The sequence below is a fragment of the Akebia trifoliata genome, chromosome 14, assembly GCF_017979445.1.
Source record: "Akebia trifoliata isolate Shusen 1 chromosome 14, ASM1797944v1, whole genome shotgun sequence".
NCBI classification, from domain to species: domain Eukaryota; kingdom Viridiplantae; phylum Streptophyta; class Magnoliopsida; order Ranunculales; family Lardizabalaceae; genus Akebia; species Akebia trifoliata.
The window spans coordinates 4,853,811-4,867,368 of NC_141388.1; the positions used below are offsets into that span (position 1 = coordinate 4,853,811).

At 35.2% G+C, this 13,558-nt stretch overlaps 2 protein-coding genes across 4 annotated transcripts; one reads left to right on the forward strand and one right to left on the reverse strand.

Moving 5' to 3' along the window:
* Positions 1–71: 71 nt before the first annotated feature.
* LOC147385706 (putative protein phosphatase 2C 38) lies at positions 72–3,442 on the reverse strand. 3 transcript variants are annotated; one of them, XM_086422047.1, is made up of 5 exons: positions 2,985–3,442; positions 2,390–2,743; positions 1,569–1,936; positions 991–1,227; positions 72–910 (listed from the first exon to the last, which is right to left on the reverse strand). In XM_086422047.1, exons 2-5 carry the CDS (start codon positions 2,715–2,717, stop codon positions 683–685), a joined length of 1,161 nt encoding a protein of 386 aa, XP_086278173.1. In that variant the 5' UTR covers positions 2,718–2,743; positions 2,985–3,442; the 3' UTR covers positions 72–682. The 3 variants fall into 3 exon arrangements, with proteins under 3 accessions (XP_086278173.1, XP_086278174.1, XP_086278172.1); XM_086422048.1 differs by having other exon boundaries at positions 2,976–3,442; XM_086422046.1 differs by having other exon boundaries at positions 2,390–3,442.
* A 5,662-nt stretch (positions 3,443–9,104) lies between these two features.
* On the forward strand, positions 9,105–13,542 carry LOC147385707 (Nitrilase/cyanide hydratase and apolipoprotein N-acyltransferase family protein). Its single transcript, XM_086423735.1, has 9 exons — positions 9,105–9,415; positions 9,747–9,883; positions 9,965–10,093; positions 10,834–10,892; positions 10,973–11,085; positions 11,197–11,289; positions 12,276–12,378; positions 12,972–13,054; positions 13,353–13,542. The coding sequence occupies exons 1-9, from the start codon at positions 9,224–9,226 to the stop codon at positions 13,392–13,394; spliced, it is 951 nt and encodes a 316-aa protein (XP_086279861.1). The 5' UTR covers positions 9,105–9,223; the 3' UTR covers positions 13,395–13,542.
* Positions 13,543–13,558: the final 16 nt, after the last annotated feature.

Here is a 13,558-nt window from a genome sequence, read left to right on the forward strand (position 1 = left end):
ATTGAAGATAAAGGAGGTCTGAGAAACCCATCCTCGTACAACAAAATCGACCAAAGAGACAAAACAAAGAATTACAAATCAAATCCCATCGAAATAGAAGATCATAAAATAAATAAATAAAAACACTTTCAAAATTCGGGCATACCTTAGCCCAATAACGTATGAAATGCACGATATTGTTATAATTTCATGCATGAGAACTCTTTCCCTTCAAACGTTCTATTGTTTTTCTTCCAGATTCTCCAACAAATAGTAAAAACGGTAATAAATCACGCAACCTGACACACTTCCGCTTAATTGTGAAGTTTAGTCCAAAGAACACACCTTCAACATCTACCATCTTTGTCATCCCATGAAACTTAAACCATTGTCCTAGGGTGGAGTCTCACACAATAACACAGTTCAAAAACAGTTCTTCGGATTATTTTTTTTCAGACTAAAGCCACTAAAAGATAAGGCCAAACCCACTGTGATTTAACCGAGAGCTATTTTTAAGTTTTCTTTTGCAATACAGGCAACTTTTATAAAGAAAACTTCTTTTGTGGCATCTCCCAACTCTCTGGGTTTACAAAGCCAGTTGAAATATTTTGGGGAGCTTCAGTATACATTTGGAATTCTTTTCCTCCAGTTAGATACAATTGGAAAAATGGGGTTTTAAGAGAGATATAGAGGACAATTTGGACTAGGAGTTGGCAAGCATGGGGCCACTCCAACCTCGTATTGAAAGCGTGGGACCAAGGCACGAGTTCTTACTGATCAAATGTGGATCAAGAAACAAAACTATAACTGTGATATCATCATGGAAATGTCTCCTCACCCCTCTATCAATTTTTTTCAGGTCCGAGTATCTCATCTCTCTCTTTTTTGCAGCCTCTCGAAGTGCAGCTTTAACAAGTCTCCTTGCTATCCCCTACACAGTTACGGAAATAATCAGTAATTGTAGGCAACAGTTCCATACATGAAACTCAAATGGGGATCATGGAATCTTACAGTACGCGGATAATGTTGGACAATGTCAACAGCGTCCTGATTGCTAAGATGTTCCCATAGACCGTCTGATGCAAATATAAGAAACTGATCTTGGGGGTATAGTTTATGCACTAATATTGATGGCTCGGCACTTAGGATTGGCTTGAGGAAGGGTTTGGGCAGTCTAAACCTCGAAATCAGTGGTTCTTTGTTGAATTCCGCCTTCTTCAAGTAGGCATCACCAATGGATCTTGAAATCTGCATGGATAAGAGATTTAATCCTCGTTTGCAAAGTTTTCAATACATATGAAATCGCTTCTATAAGACCTGCTATTGTTTGATACCTTTTAGAGCAACAAGTGAAGTGTGAAGGGATAGGGCATTTTCATCCTATTTTTAGGTTTTTTTTTTTTTCTCTTCTGAAAAAGCCAAAATTGGATCTTTGGGTAATATCGGCTTTTGGCCCATTTTTGCCTACCTAATGATAATTTGAGTTTAAAAAGTACTTTTAGGGGGCAGAAAGCTGAAAACTGCCCCCAGAAGCTGCACCAATGTAACCCTATTTGCTTCATTACCATGAAATGATTTGGGAAGAATACCTGTATAAGACCCTTAACGCGCCAAACTTTGTGTTTTAAAACCACAATCTGTGGATCATCGGGATGCAATGAATGCAGTTCCTCTCTCACAGATTCAATACTTGCATTGTGCTCTGTTGACAACTGAATAGGTTTGATTTCTTTCATGGCCTTCTCCGATTTCCCCAAAACCACCCGAGAATCTCCAGCATTGGCAATATATAGTGTACCATTACATACGATTCCCACTAAACAACATGACCCAACTGATGCAATTTGCGGCTTGTTGAGCCACTGCTTCTTTACAAGCGAGATGAATCCATCTTCTGTCGCTGAGAATGCTTTGTATATAACATCATTCGACATCCCCTGATGTTCCGATATGAATTCTATACCATCAAAAAGAAAATTTTGAATTTCAGAAAATTTAGCTAAGAAAAGAAAACCTTAAAATGGCAAATAGAGAACAAATATCGACCACAACAACAACAACAGAGCTTTTATTCCACTTCATATAAAGCCAAGTATTCCGTTAGTGAAAGTGAGTTTATATCTTCTTTCACTATCTCCATCCAAGTTCTTTAAGGATCATCCAACTTGAATGTTTCTTCTAACAAAGATTAACTATGTAAAATTAGAGATGCATTAATGTTCCAAGAACATTTCATTTTATTTTTATTGACCATAAAGAACCAAATATAAGAAGAAAAAAAGAAGCTAAAAACTAGTTGGCCAGATTATTATAGCGAAAAATTCATCAATAATAGCCATTAAAATCTAACTGGAAACATTTCAAAACTAAATTGAAGAATTTACAAAGAATGAGGAGAAGAACAACATACTCTTGAGATTGCGGAACAAATAGTTGTTTATAAACCGAGAAGTCTCAGGTCCTCCATGTCCATCATAGATCCCGACGAACGTTCCTTGAGGACCAGAATCGAGTGAACTCAATGGCCCCGATTCAAGTTGGCTCTGATCTTCCAACAAGTTATTTGCTTGAACCACCGCCATCGAGAATTCGCCATTAACGTGACGTCCTAAATCTTTATACCACAACAATCCGTCTACTCGACCGGTTTCGTCTTTGCTTCTACGAGAACCATCGTCCCCCACGATGGAAGATTTCCAACAAGGTGAAATAATCTTCAATAATCCAGATGATACCATATCTCACATCTCTCATCCAAACCTCTCTACAATCGAATAGTTCATCAATTCAAGACCCAGATCTAATTTCAATTTCAATTTTTTTTTTCGCCAAATGTTCTAAAACAACTAAATACCAACGCCTTTAGAATCTATAATTCTATAGAAATCTTCAAGAAAAACCAAATGGGTATGGGCAGAAATCAAAGTAGATGAATTAAAGACAAGAAATCAACAATTCTTAATAGGAGTTCAGATAATTCAAGAGGGATGTTTCACCTCTCATACCTTGAATCTGGTTGTCAGAGTTTCCAGAGCCCATACGTGTGCTTGATCTTTCAAATGCAGTATTAGCTGGACTGATCGAATATCAGAGAGATCCAGATAGAATGGATAAGAAGCAAATAGTTAGAATTTCTGAACCGAAAATCTTTGAGTTTGTATTGTTGTCAGAGAGATCTGAGGAGAGGAAACAAAAAAAGAAAAAAAGAAATGGGTGTGAGAGAGAGAAGAGGGTCGTCGTCTTCCTCTAATTTCTTAGAAGATTATATTAAAAATCTCTCATTTTTTTCTCTCTCTCTCTCTCTCTCCTTCTTGAGCTTAGCTTAGCTTAGCTTTTCTTTTTGTGGGATTTGTTCTTTAATCCATTGGTTGAGGTTTTGACCTGAAGACTTTTTCGGCTACTTTTGCTCATCTCTCTCTCTCTCTTTCTTTCTCTCAATTGTGTTTTTCTGGTTTTGATTTCATCTCTCCAAATTTGCCGGCAATTTATAGTTAAAAAAAGGGTTAAAATCTTATTTGATCATCAAAGCTTAAAAACCAGACACTTAGACAAATGTTCTTACCTACTTTATCCTCTTTTTTATTTTTTTCTTTAAAATAAGGTTAATTTCCTTTCGTTTGATACTTTATTTTGAGTAGTTAGTTACTGTTTTGGATCTATATAAATTTAAAAATGCTGAAATGGATATTACAAGAAAGTTGATCTGAACCGCTAATTCAGTGGGCCCTTCCAGTATAGTTCTAGATCCAACGGCTTGTATACCTGACACAGTGGATCATAATTTGCTTATGGGCGGAGAATATAATTAACCCATCATTTGGATAAGTCGGCATCCAGTACTACAGGAAGTTTTGGGCCACTTTATCTGACACGTGGCATACTTTGAATACCACTGTAGGAAAAGCACATGTTTGATTTGTCCTGGAATGCTGAAAAGGTTAAAATTGAGAATATTTTACGAGCCAAAGTTTTGCAATGTAACTTTCTACACCGCAAAATTTTGCAATGAAATGATTGTTAGCCTAGAAATGTTTTCCAGGGATTTTGATACAAATGAAAGAGCAGAGAGAGAGCCTTGAATCCACAAGAAGAAACAAGAGAAGTATTTTTCTAAGAAAATTGAATTAGGGTATGTTTGATTGCATATATAGTGATTTTTCATAGAATTTGAAATCCATAAAAAAATAATGATGAAAAATAGGTAGGGTTGGAAAATTAAATTCCATTGTTTGATTTTATTTAAATAAAATTATGAAAAAAATATGAGAAAAAAGAAGAAGAATGAGAGAAAGAGAAGGAGAAGGAGGAAGAAAAAGAGAGGAGGGGGAAAGGAAGAAGAAGATGAGGAGAAAGAAAAAGAGAAAAGGGGGAAAGGAAGAAGAAGATGAGGAGGAAGAGGGAGGGGGGAGGATATGGCGATGGTGACGGTGGAGACTGTGGCAACGACTATAATGGTAGCGACGGAGGTAAGTGAGGAAGAAGAAGGGAGAAGGTGGTGGTGGTGGTGGTAGTGACGACTAAGGTAAGTGAGGGAGAAGATGATGAGAAAGTAGTGGTGGCGACGGAGGTGAGAGAGAGAAAAAAAAAAGGTGGTTGAAGATAGCGACGACGATGGTGACGACGACAAGGTTAGTGTGATGGTGATAGTGGTGGTGGTGGTAGGAAAGAAGAAGATATGAGTGAGAAAGAATTTGGGATGAAAAATATTGGTGGATTTCACTTTCTCACCTATATGGGTGGGAAAGTGAAATCCATGTTTTGGTAGACTTTTTTATTGGGGTGGAAAATGAATTTCCATTTCCATGTGCAATCAAACACTTGAAAAATGTCATTTTTCATGAAAATTGATTTTCCACCATATTTTTCATGTGCAATCAAACATACCCTTAATTTATAATTATCAAGAACCACATTTTTTTTATAGTTTGATTTCCAAAATTTAAATCAGTCGGGACACGAAATCTAGTGGTTGAGATTTGTCTTAAAGATATGTATTTTATCTTAGGTGTTAAATTTCGTATTATAACGGTCTAGATTTCATATTTTTTCACAAGTCACCAAATGCCAACACTTTCAATAAAACTTTAAACTCTTAGTTTGGTTCAATGATAAAATTAACAGCAATGGTTTGATCTCTCTAGTCGCGTGTTCGAAACTGGACGACCTCTTGACTGACCTTGTTGCACATCATAAAACTTCCATGAGGTCAAAACGTGTAATACTTTCGTAAGAGCTGTGTAATACTTTATGTCATAAAAAAGAACATAGTAAAAAATAATTCAACATAATAAAATTTTCAAAAATTGTATATATAAAAAAAAGGTTCATATATATAGGATGGCGTTCAGAAGCCCTATATATATTGTGCCAAACATTTTTTCAATGTATGGGTTAGAAGTTTTGGAATGGGTTGATTTTTTGTGAGGACGATCTCTATGATGAGATCATCTTCACTAAAAATCAGCCCATTCTGTAACTTCTAACCCCATCAAAAATGGTTTACAAAAATTGAACGGTCCGCAAATTTTCAACTTATAAACTAGAGTTAGAAGTTTCGGAAGGAGCTGATTTTTGGTAAGGGTGATCTCTTCACCATAGAGATTATCCTTACAAAAAATCAGCTCATTTCAAAACTTCTAACTTCTATTTTGAAAAATGTTTGGCTCTGTTTAAGGCATCCGAACGCTTCCAATATATATATTTATGTTGAAGTGACTTCAAAATTGTACCTCACATCGCACATCCTAACATGAAAGGGATCTCAAGATTATTCCTACACACTTTCACGTCCAACATGTGCGATATGAGGTACAATCTTGAGGTCATATATATATATATATATATATCAAGATTGCCTAAATGTACTCTTATTTTGCATTTTAAAGTTTAAAACTGATTTTGCTAATGTAGGTGCTCACTTGAGTCTACTGTAATGCACCCTACATCAAATTATTAGGTAAAAAGATGTGGTTGTCTCAAAAATTTACAGCATTTTGCAATGAAGGGAAGGAAATTATGCACCAATAAAAAATTGTCTAGCGATACGTAGAAAGGCGACCAAATACCAAGTAACACAATTTTTCTTTTTTACTCCAATTGAAAGCTTTACTGGCATTCCAAGTAGGGTCTAGTAGCAAATATTTGTAGGTGATTCACAAAAAATTAGAGTCACTTTGTGGGTCCAATTTTGTGGACCACAGACCAATCCAAGAGATGCACCATGGTACCAAATTAATGGTCCAAGCTTCCAGTTCAGAAGGGGATCCACCTCCATGGTGGCCACCCTGGCAAAGTTTGGATTTTTCAAAACATGGTACATTATAGTCTTTTAATATGTAGGGCTTTCTCAATAAAGTTCCTTGGATTTTTGTGCAAATCTTTGTACCCCCTTTGAAAAGAGAGAAAAAGAAAAAATAGAATTGGAAGAAAAAACTCATTCTCCATCTTTAAAGGCTAATAATCTAACCTACAATGATACCCTTAAACAAAATTCTTTACTTCATAGTTAAGTAAATTTCAGATACTTGAACCAATTAACATCATATGCATACAGACAACAACTTCAACAATTCTTTATCTCAAATATTTGGGATCAATTAAATAAATTGCAATTCTCCATTCCATTAGATTGAAAGTTATGTCTTCTCGAACTACGAATGAGTCGATATTTACTTTTAGAGTCGTAATGATCTAACACTCTTTTTTCAGATGCCCCCATCATAAAACTGTAGATATTTTGCTTTGGGATACAGAAGAAAAAGATTTATGGTTCTATAACTGTTAGGTCATGGAGCATATGGGGGGTGTTTGAAAAAAGAGTATCAGATTATCATTTGTCTTATTTTTACTGTCTTTATTTTATGCTATTTTGAATTTTTCTTTCGTATTTTTAGGATCTTTATTTTGAATATTTCTTTTTAATTAAAGGTCTAATTGGTCTTCGTTGACCAAATAACCAAACCATCTCAACCGACTTTCTCTTTTTTTATGCATACATGCAATAAATTTAACATTCTTTATAAATATTAAAAAAAAAAAAAAAAAAAAAAAAAAAAAAAAAAAAAACACGCTTGAAAATATCATATTCATCTTCATAAATCCTTCGATTTCTATTTTTTGAAATTATCCCCAACACGCCAAATATAGTTTGTTATGAGATGTCTTATTGGGCTTCGGATTCAAGAGGCAAGACAGTATCAAAAGGGTTTCTTTATGTTTTTCACTCAGTGAGGTTTCTTGTGATTGGGGACAGAAAGTCTGTAACGATCTTTATCATTGATAGTGAATTTTTCTCCCTTTCCTCCGTGAACATAGGCAATTTATTAAACCACTTAAGTTTTGTGTGTTTGTTTTGTTCTTTTATCTTAACAAGATCTTATTATGCTTCCGCACAACATAGTTGAAGATGAAGTTACAATCTTACATGCATGATGTGTGTTCCTATCATGGTTAAAAAGAAAGACTTTAATCCAAACATTTTAGATATCAAGGATGCAGCCCGATCAATCTGATGGTAAATATCAACTTCGTACATGTGTTTCACATGTGACTAAAAGCAAGCTAATAATAATACATAGAAAAAAAGATGCATTAGAATGTGACAATCAATAAGAAGTTCAACATCCAAATAATGAAAGGAAGTGTGAAAGTGTAGCGTAATGCAATAGAGAAGAGAAATTCAATTTCTCTCCACCATGTTTGAATTGACAGGAGAGAATTTGGGACAACTTTGAGATTTCAAAATATCTTAAAAAAGATCTAGAATAGAGTTGGAATTATAAAATATTTTAAAAGGGTTTCTCTCATCTTCTCCCCACTTTTGAAAAGAAAGAAGACTCATCTTTTTTTCCTCTCCTCTTCTCTCTCTCTCACTTAACAATCCAAACAAGAGAAACAGAGAGAAACTCACTTTTTTTCTCTTCTCTTTTCTCTATTTCTCTTAATCCAAACACGGCGTTAAAAGGGTGGGGGGAAAGGTTTTGACATTTTTAAATATTAACCTTATAAAGGACTTTTGTTGGTTAATGTCTTCTTCAAATAAATAAAAAAATAAAACCTAAATTTCAAACCAATAAAAATATGAAAAAATAAGAACAATTTAGTTTCAATAACATAAATAGATATTATTAGCCAAGATCTATGGAGTCATTTTTCTTAAAAATTAAGTAGTGAAATTATCACACTATCGAGCTATCTCTATATTCAATCTTACATTATAATGACTACACATCATCATATTGTAAAATCACACCATAAGTGAAATGATATGTTGTTCTTAAAGCTTCTATAGATGAGCAATTTTGGATATCTCCTCCAGCTTTTGATGAAAATTAGATATACACCTTTGTTTTCAAACTAATGACATCTCTTGGATTGCAATTTGATTATCCACATAGACCCAATAACCCTTAGTAAGATTTTAAATCTTACCTCATGAGTCAGGCTAGGCTATTTTCTTATAAAGAAAGATTTGTTTGAGTGACAAACTTGATAAATTAAGAGACTTCTTGTAATGGGGGTGCCGAACTTTTACTAAGTTTTACCACACACTTTAACAAACGCGTTTTGTCTTACATGGGTTAGAAGTTTCGGAATGAGCTGATTTTTTATGAGGATGATCTCTATGGTGAGGAGATCATCCTCACCAAAAATCAGCTCATTCCAAAACTTCTAACCCCATCAAAATTGATTTACAAAAAATGGACGGTCCACGATTTTTCAACGTGTAAACATGGGGTTAAACATTTCGGAATGGGCTGATTTTTGGGGAGGATGATCTTCTAATCATAGAGATCATCCTCACCAAAAATTAGCTCATTCCAAAACTTCTAACCCATGTAGGACAAAAAACGTTTGTTAAAGTGTGTGGTAAAACTTAGGGTGCTGAACATTTCCCTCTTGTAATAGAATGCAACTGATAGGTCTGACGGGTAAATCCCATATTTGGGGAATAAAAATGGCACGAGGTTAAAGTTGAGGGTGTTATAGGTATTTTATGTTAGTTTCACATGAAAGACCAGAGTTAAGCCAACCAAAATTAGATATTCCTCGAGATGTTAGGTAATAATCTCAAGTAAAATATATGGTTTGGATCTTAGTCTGACCTTAGTACGTCCGCTACGGGTGGACACTAACAATCCTCTTCTTCGCCGGCTCTTGTCCTGGGAGTGTGGGACGACAAGAACTTGGCCTTTCCTGTGAGAACACGTGTCAATTTTTCATCGGTAATTCTAACTAGAGTGGCATGGCAGCTTGTCCAACTCCAAACCTGAAGTTCACCCTAGTTCCCGGTACCCGTACCCGTACCCATACTGTTCCGTGTCGTGTCTTCTCCTACGAGTCCTCCATGGCAAGCACAGTGAGAGTAGCAGCTTCACAGATGACCTCAATCAACGATCTTGCTTCCAACTATAACATCTGCTCTCGCCTCGTCAAGGTAATTCTTCTACTACTCATTTTGATTTGATGACCAAAACCTCAATTTCGTATGATTTTTGGGTTTAGGGTTTGATTTGAGAAGTTTCAAACACCTTTTACTATGATTATCTTTTTCTTTTTTAATAAAATTTTTTGAAATGTAAAAAAAAATGAAATTTTTTGAAGGAAGCGGTTGATGCTGGTGCGAAATTGATTTGATGACCAAAACCTCAATTTTGTATGATTTTAGGGTTTGATTTGATAAATTTCAAACACCTTGTACTATGATTTCTTTCTTTCTTTAATTCGAATGTTTGAAATCTTTAAAAAAAAAATCGAATTTTTTATAGGAAGCGGTTGATGCTGGTGCGAAATTGATTTGTTTCCCAGAAAGCTTCTCATACATCGGTGCCAGAGATGGAGACAGTCTTAAAATCGCGGAACCTTTAGATGGACCAATTATGCAAAAATACTGTTCTCTTGCTAGGTAATTGGACCAATCTGTGTAATTTTTTATTTTAGTCTCTTAAGTCTCTTAAACTGATTTATTTGCAATTTTAAATTACAGGGAATCAAATATTTGGTTGTCGCTCGGAGGATTCCAAGAAAAAGGACCTGATGATGCACATTTATGTAATACACATGTTTTGATTGACGATACTGGAATTATTAGAAACACGTATCGGAAGATACATTTGTAAGAAATCCCAACTTCATTGCATAATTAAAGCTTTTATTCACCGTATTAGTCTTGATTGAACATTTTCCATAGAAAGACCAAAGGGTTATATAGATTGAGGTAGTGAGAACAGATTTGAGGATACTTGGTGTCTTTATAATTGTGTGGAAAATGGAGTGGTAGTTCCATCAGCCATGTTATGCGTTTTATACCGGACGGCCGTTCTAACATGAGAAATTTTAACCCTGCATTAGTGCCCTTAATTATGAGTCAGGAAAGTGAGGAGGTAGTTTCAATGGTAAGGGGTTTCTATGATCTATTCTGGGATTTTCAGATAACCGTGAAGAGAGAAAATTGAGAAATAAGAGTTAAGTCCGACCGATTTGATTGAAAATGATTGCTTCTGCTTAAGGCTGCTAAAAGCAGAATCTGATTTCTCATTTCATGTCCTGGGTACTATCTGATATACAAACAGACACCATTTTGCATGATAGGTGGTGGACTAGAGAGAACTTTATGCAAAGCTTAGGTCATTTTCTGCTTATTTACCTTGATCTTTTGGGGTTTATAGAGATTATATTGCATGAATGTGGTGTAAGTATTACCCTATTGTCCACTCTGAAGTCATATAATTTGAGCACGGTAACTAGACTAACCTTGTTTACATTGATAGTACACTCTACACTTCCAATAGTTCTGTTTATGTGCATTCTTGGCATAATGAACTCTATATAAGGAATTTTTTCTATAATTTGAAGGTTTGATGTGGATGTTCCTGGAGGAATGGTGTACAAGGAGGGTAGTTTTACAGATCCAGGTGTGCAATGCATTATTTATTTGATGTTTGATGTATGGTGTTATTTACAGAACTAGATTCTAAAATTTTGCAGTTTTCAGGTAAGGATATTGTTGCTGTTGACAGTCCCATTGGACGCCTGGGTCTAACAGTTTGTTATGATTTAAGATTTCCGGATCTTTATCAGCAGCTACGGTTTCAGCACCAAGCACAGGTAGATCTCTTAATCACATGTGTTCCTGAACTCATGGATGAAATCTCTCAATCCTTTTTTTTTTTCCATTTTTGGAACCCCTTGTTTCCTGATATCTGGTTTGCACTACAGATTCTATTAGTACCTTCGGCTTTTACCATGGTAACTGGGGAAGCACACTGGGAGATTCTTCTTCGGGCTCGTGCAATTGAGACTCAATGTTATGTATGGCCTTCATTTTGCACTTTTTTCATGATTCAAATACATTGTCAGTCATATTTGTAAGAGTTACCTATTGATCACTAAAATAGTAATTCTAAAAGGTTATATTTTATCGATAAATGTCTTAGTTGGCAATTTCTCCTAAAGATGAAAAGTTACGGAACAAGTGTTTTGGAGTTTTTGAATTGCTTTTGTTTATTTCATTTTAGTGTTTGCGTTCTTTATTTTCTTTTCTTTTTAATGTTTTTGCGTGTTTATTGAATGTGTAATTTCAAACATCAAACATCTCCCAACTAGAATGTCGGCTTATATTTTATATTTTATACTTCTACATGGCCCTTTTGTATGGTTAAGTCCATGTGCTGGAAGTTTTTGGTAGTTTGCTTCCAGTCAAGTGGATGTTTTATAATTTCTCCTCAGTCCAGAATGGGAAATCTAATTGAAGCTGCTAATCTCTTCCATGTCTATGTAAATTTGATGGCATGGGGAGAGAGAAAAATCAGATAACCCCTTGTAAGGATTTTTAGAGTTGGCATGCTTGATACCTGTGGACACCTAAACCCTTGGCAACGAGCCACATTACCTTGGTAATACTACCTTTAATGGTCTAACCAATATATTTCACCGTACCAAAGTTTGTTTCAGTCTTCCTCTCACACATTTCCAGACTTAATTGGTTTAGAATGACACTCGAAGCATCGATTTTTATGGGGTTTATTTTGCATAGTTATTCTTGGAGTTCTCCTTATGCCTTTTCATGTCTTTCCTCAAAAGTTAGAAAAATACACCTCAAATGGGCAAACGATGTTTACAAAGAAGATAAACTGGTGGAGAATGCAAGTTTTTGAATTATCTTGCAACACATAATATTAGTTCTGAGTAATCTACCAGGGGTCCTAAACAATGTTCTTCGTAAGATTAATGGAGTTGAGTTTTTATCTAGTTTAGTTTACAGAATATCTTGCTAACTTTGATGGACAAATTGTTAGGTTATCGCTGCTGCACAAACTGGGAAGCACAATGATAAAAGAGAAAGCTATGGCAAGACATTAATTATTGATCCATGGGGAAAAATCGTAGGCCAGCTACCAGGTGAGAATTAGTTCGACACTTCGACCCATAATATTAGGCCCTTGCCCATGGTTCAGACTTCATACTTCTATTTAAGGGATAATAAATATGGAATCAGAAGCAATGGAAGTTCTTGTATATTATACATGTCAAGAAGTAGCAGATTTTCCTTGGTACCTCAAACAATGAACTCTTTGCTATTTCCATGTATAAGCAAGTCCATCATCGTCTTCGTGTGATCCCATTTATTCTGTCAGCAACACAAATCCTATTTCACCACTTAAATCTATTTCCCCAAAAGACAACGAATGAATCCAAGAGTTAGGATCAGTACTGATTAGGTTACCTTTGGCCCAGGGAGATCTACTCATCAAATGGTGGGTCCAACTGCTTTGTTTGTATGACAGACAGGGAGGACGGTCTCTACCTGTCCTTCAGCTTTGAAACAGTATTTAGTTCTTCTCATTAAATGAAACTTATTGGCAAATTAAGTAGTTGACCAATTGTTAATGTGACTATATTGTTTGAATGACATCTATTATACTTTGACAGGCACAATATTAACTACAGAAACATCAATATTCATCTCTAATCATTTTATTTTGCTGTTCCAGATCGACTATCAACAGGCATTACTGTATCTGATATCGATTTATCACTGATCGAATCAGTGAGACTTAAGATGCCAATATCCAAGGTAATTTCTGTATGCTACTGTACAGATTCTTATGTTTAAAAGTACACTAATTACAGGAGATGGGGTTGGGAAGAAACCATCCTTTTTTTTTTTTGCATCTTTATGCATTTTAAACGCATTATGTTCGTTTGACCGATCAGAATAAGCAATGGTTCAGGAATAATCCATTGATTGGATAGTGAGAGAGGATGGTTTCTTCTCATCTTCACGCCCTGACATAGTTTCCTTTTTAAAAGAATCAACAATTTCTTAATCAGTTTTGTTTTTCCTCCATGTGTCTGCTGCGATTCTGTTTCAGCAACGGAAGTCCCTCGATTTCTGGAAATCTGCTTCTCCATGATTCTTGGGAAAGCACCCCTTTACTTCTATTTCACCAGGATGATATGTAAAAGCCATTTTGGACATGTATTTGTCTGTAGGACTGGAGAAAATAAATATGCATCAAATTGTGGATATTTGCAATTGAGGAATTTTGACCTTTTCTTGCATTTCTTTCTTTGAAGC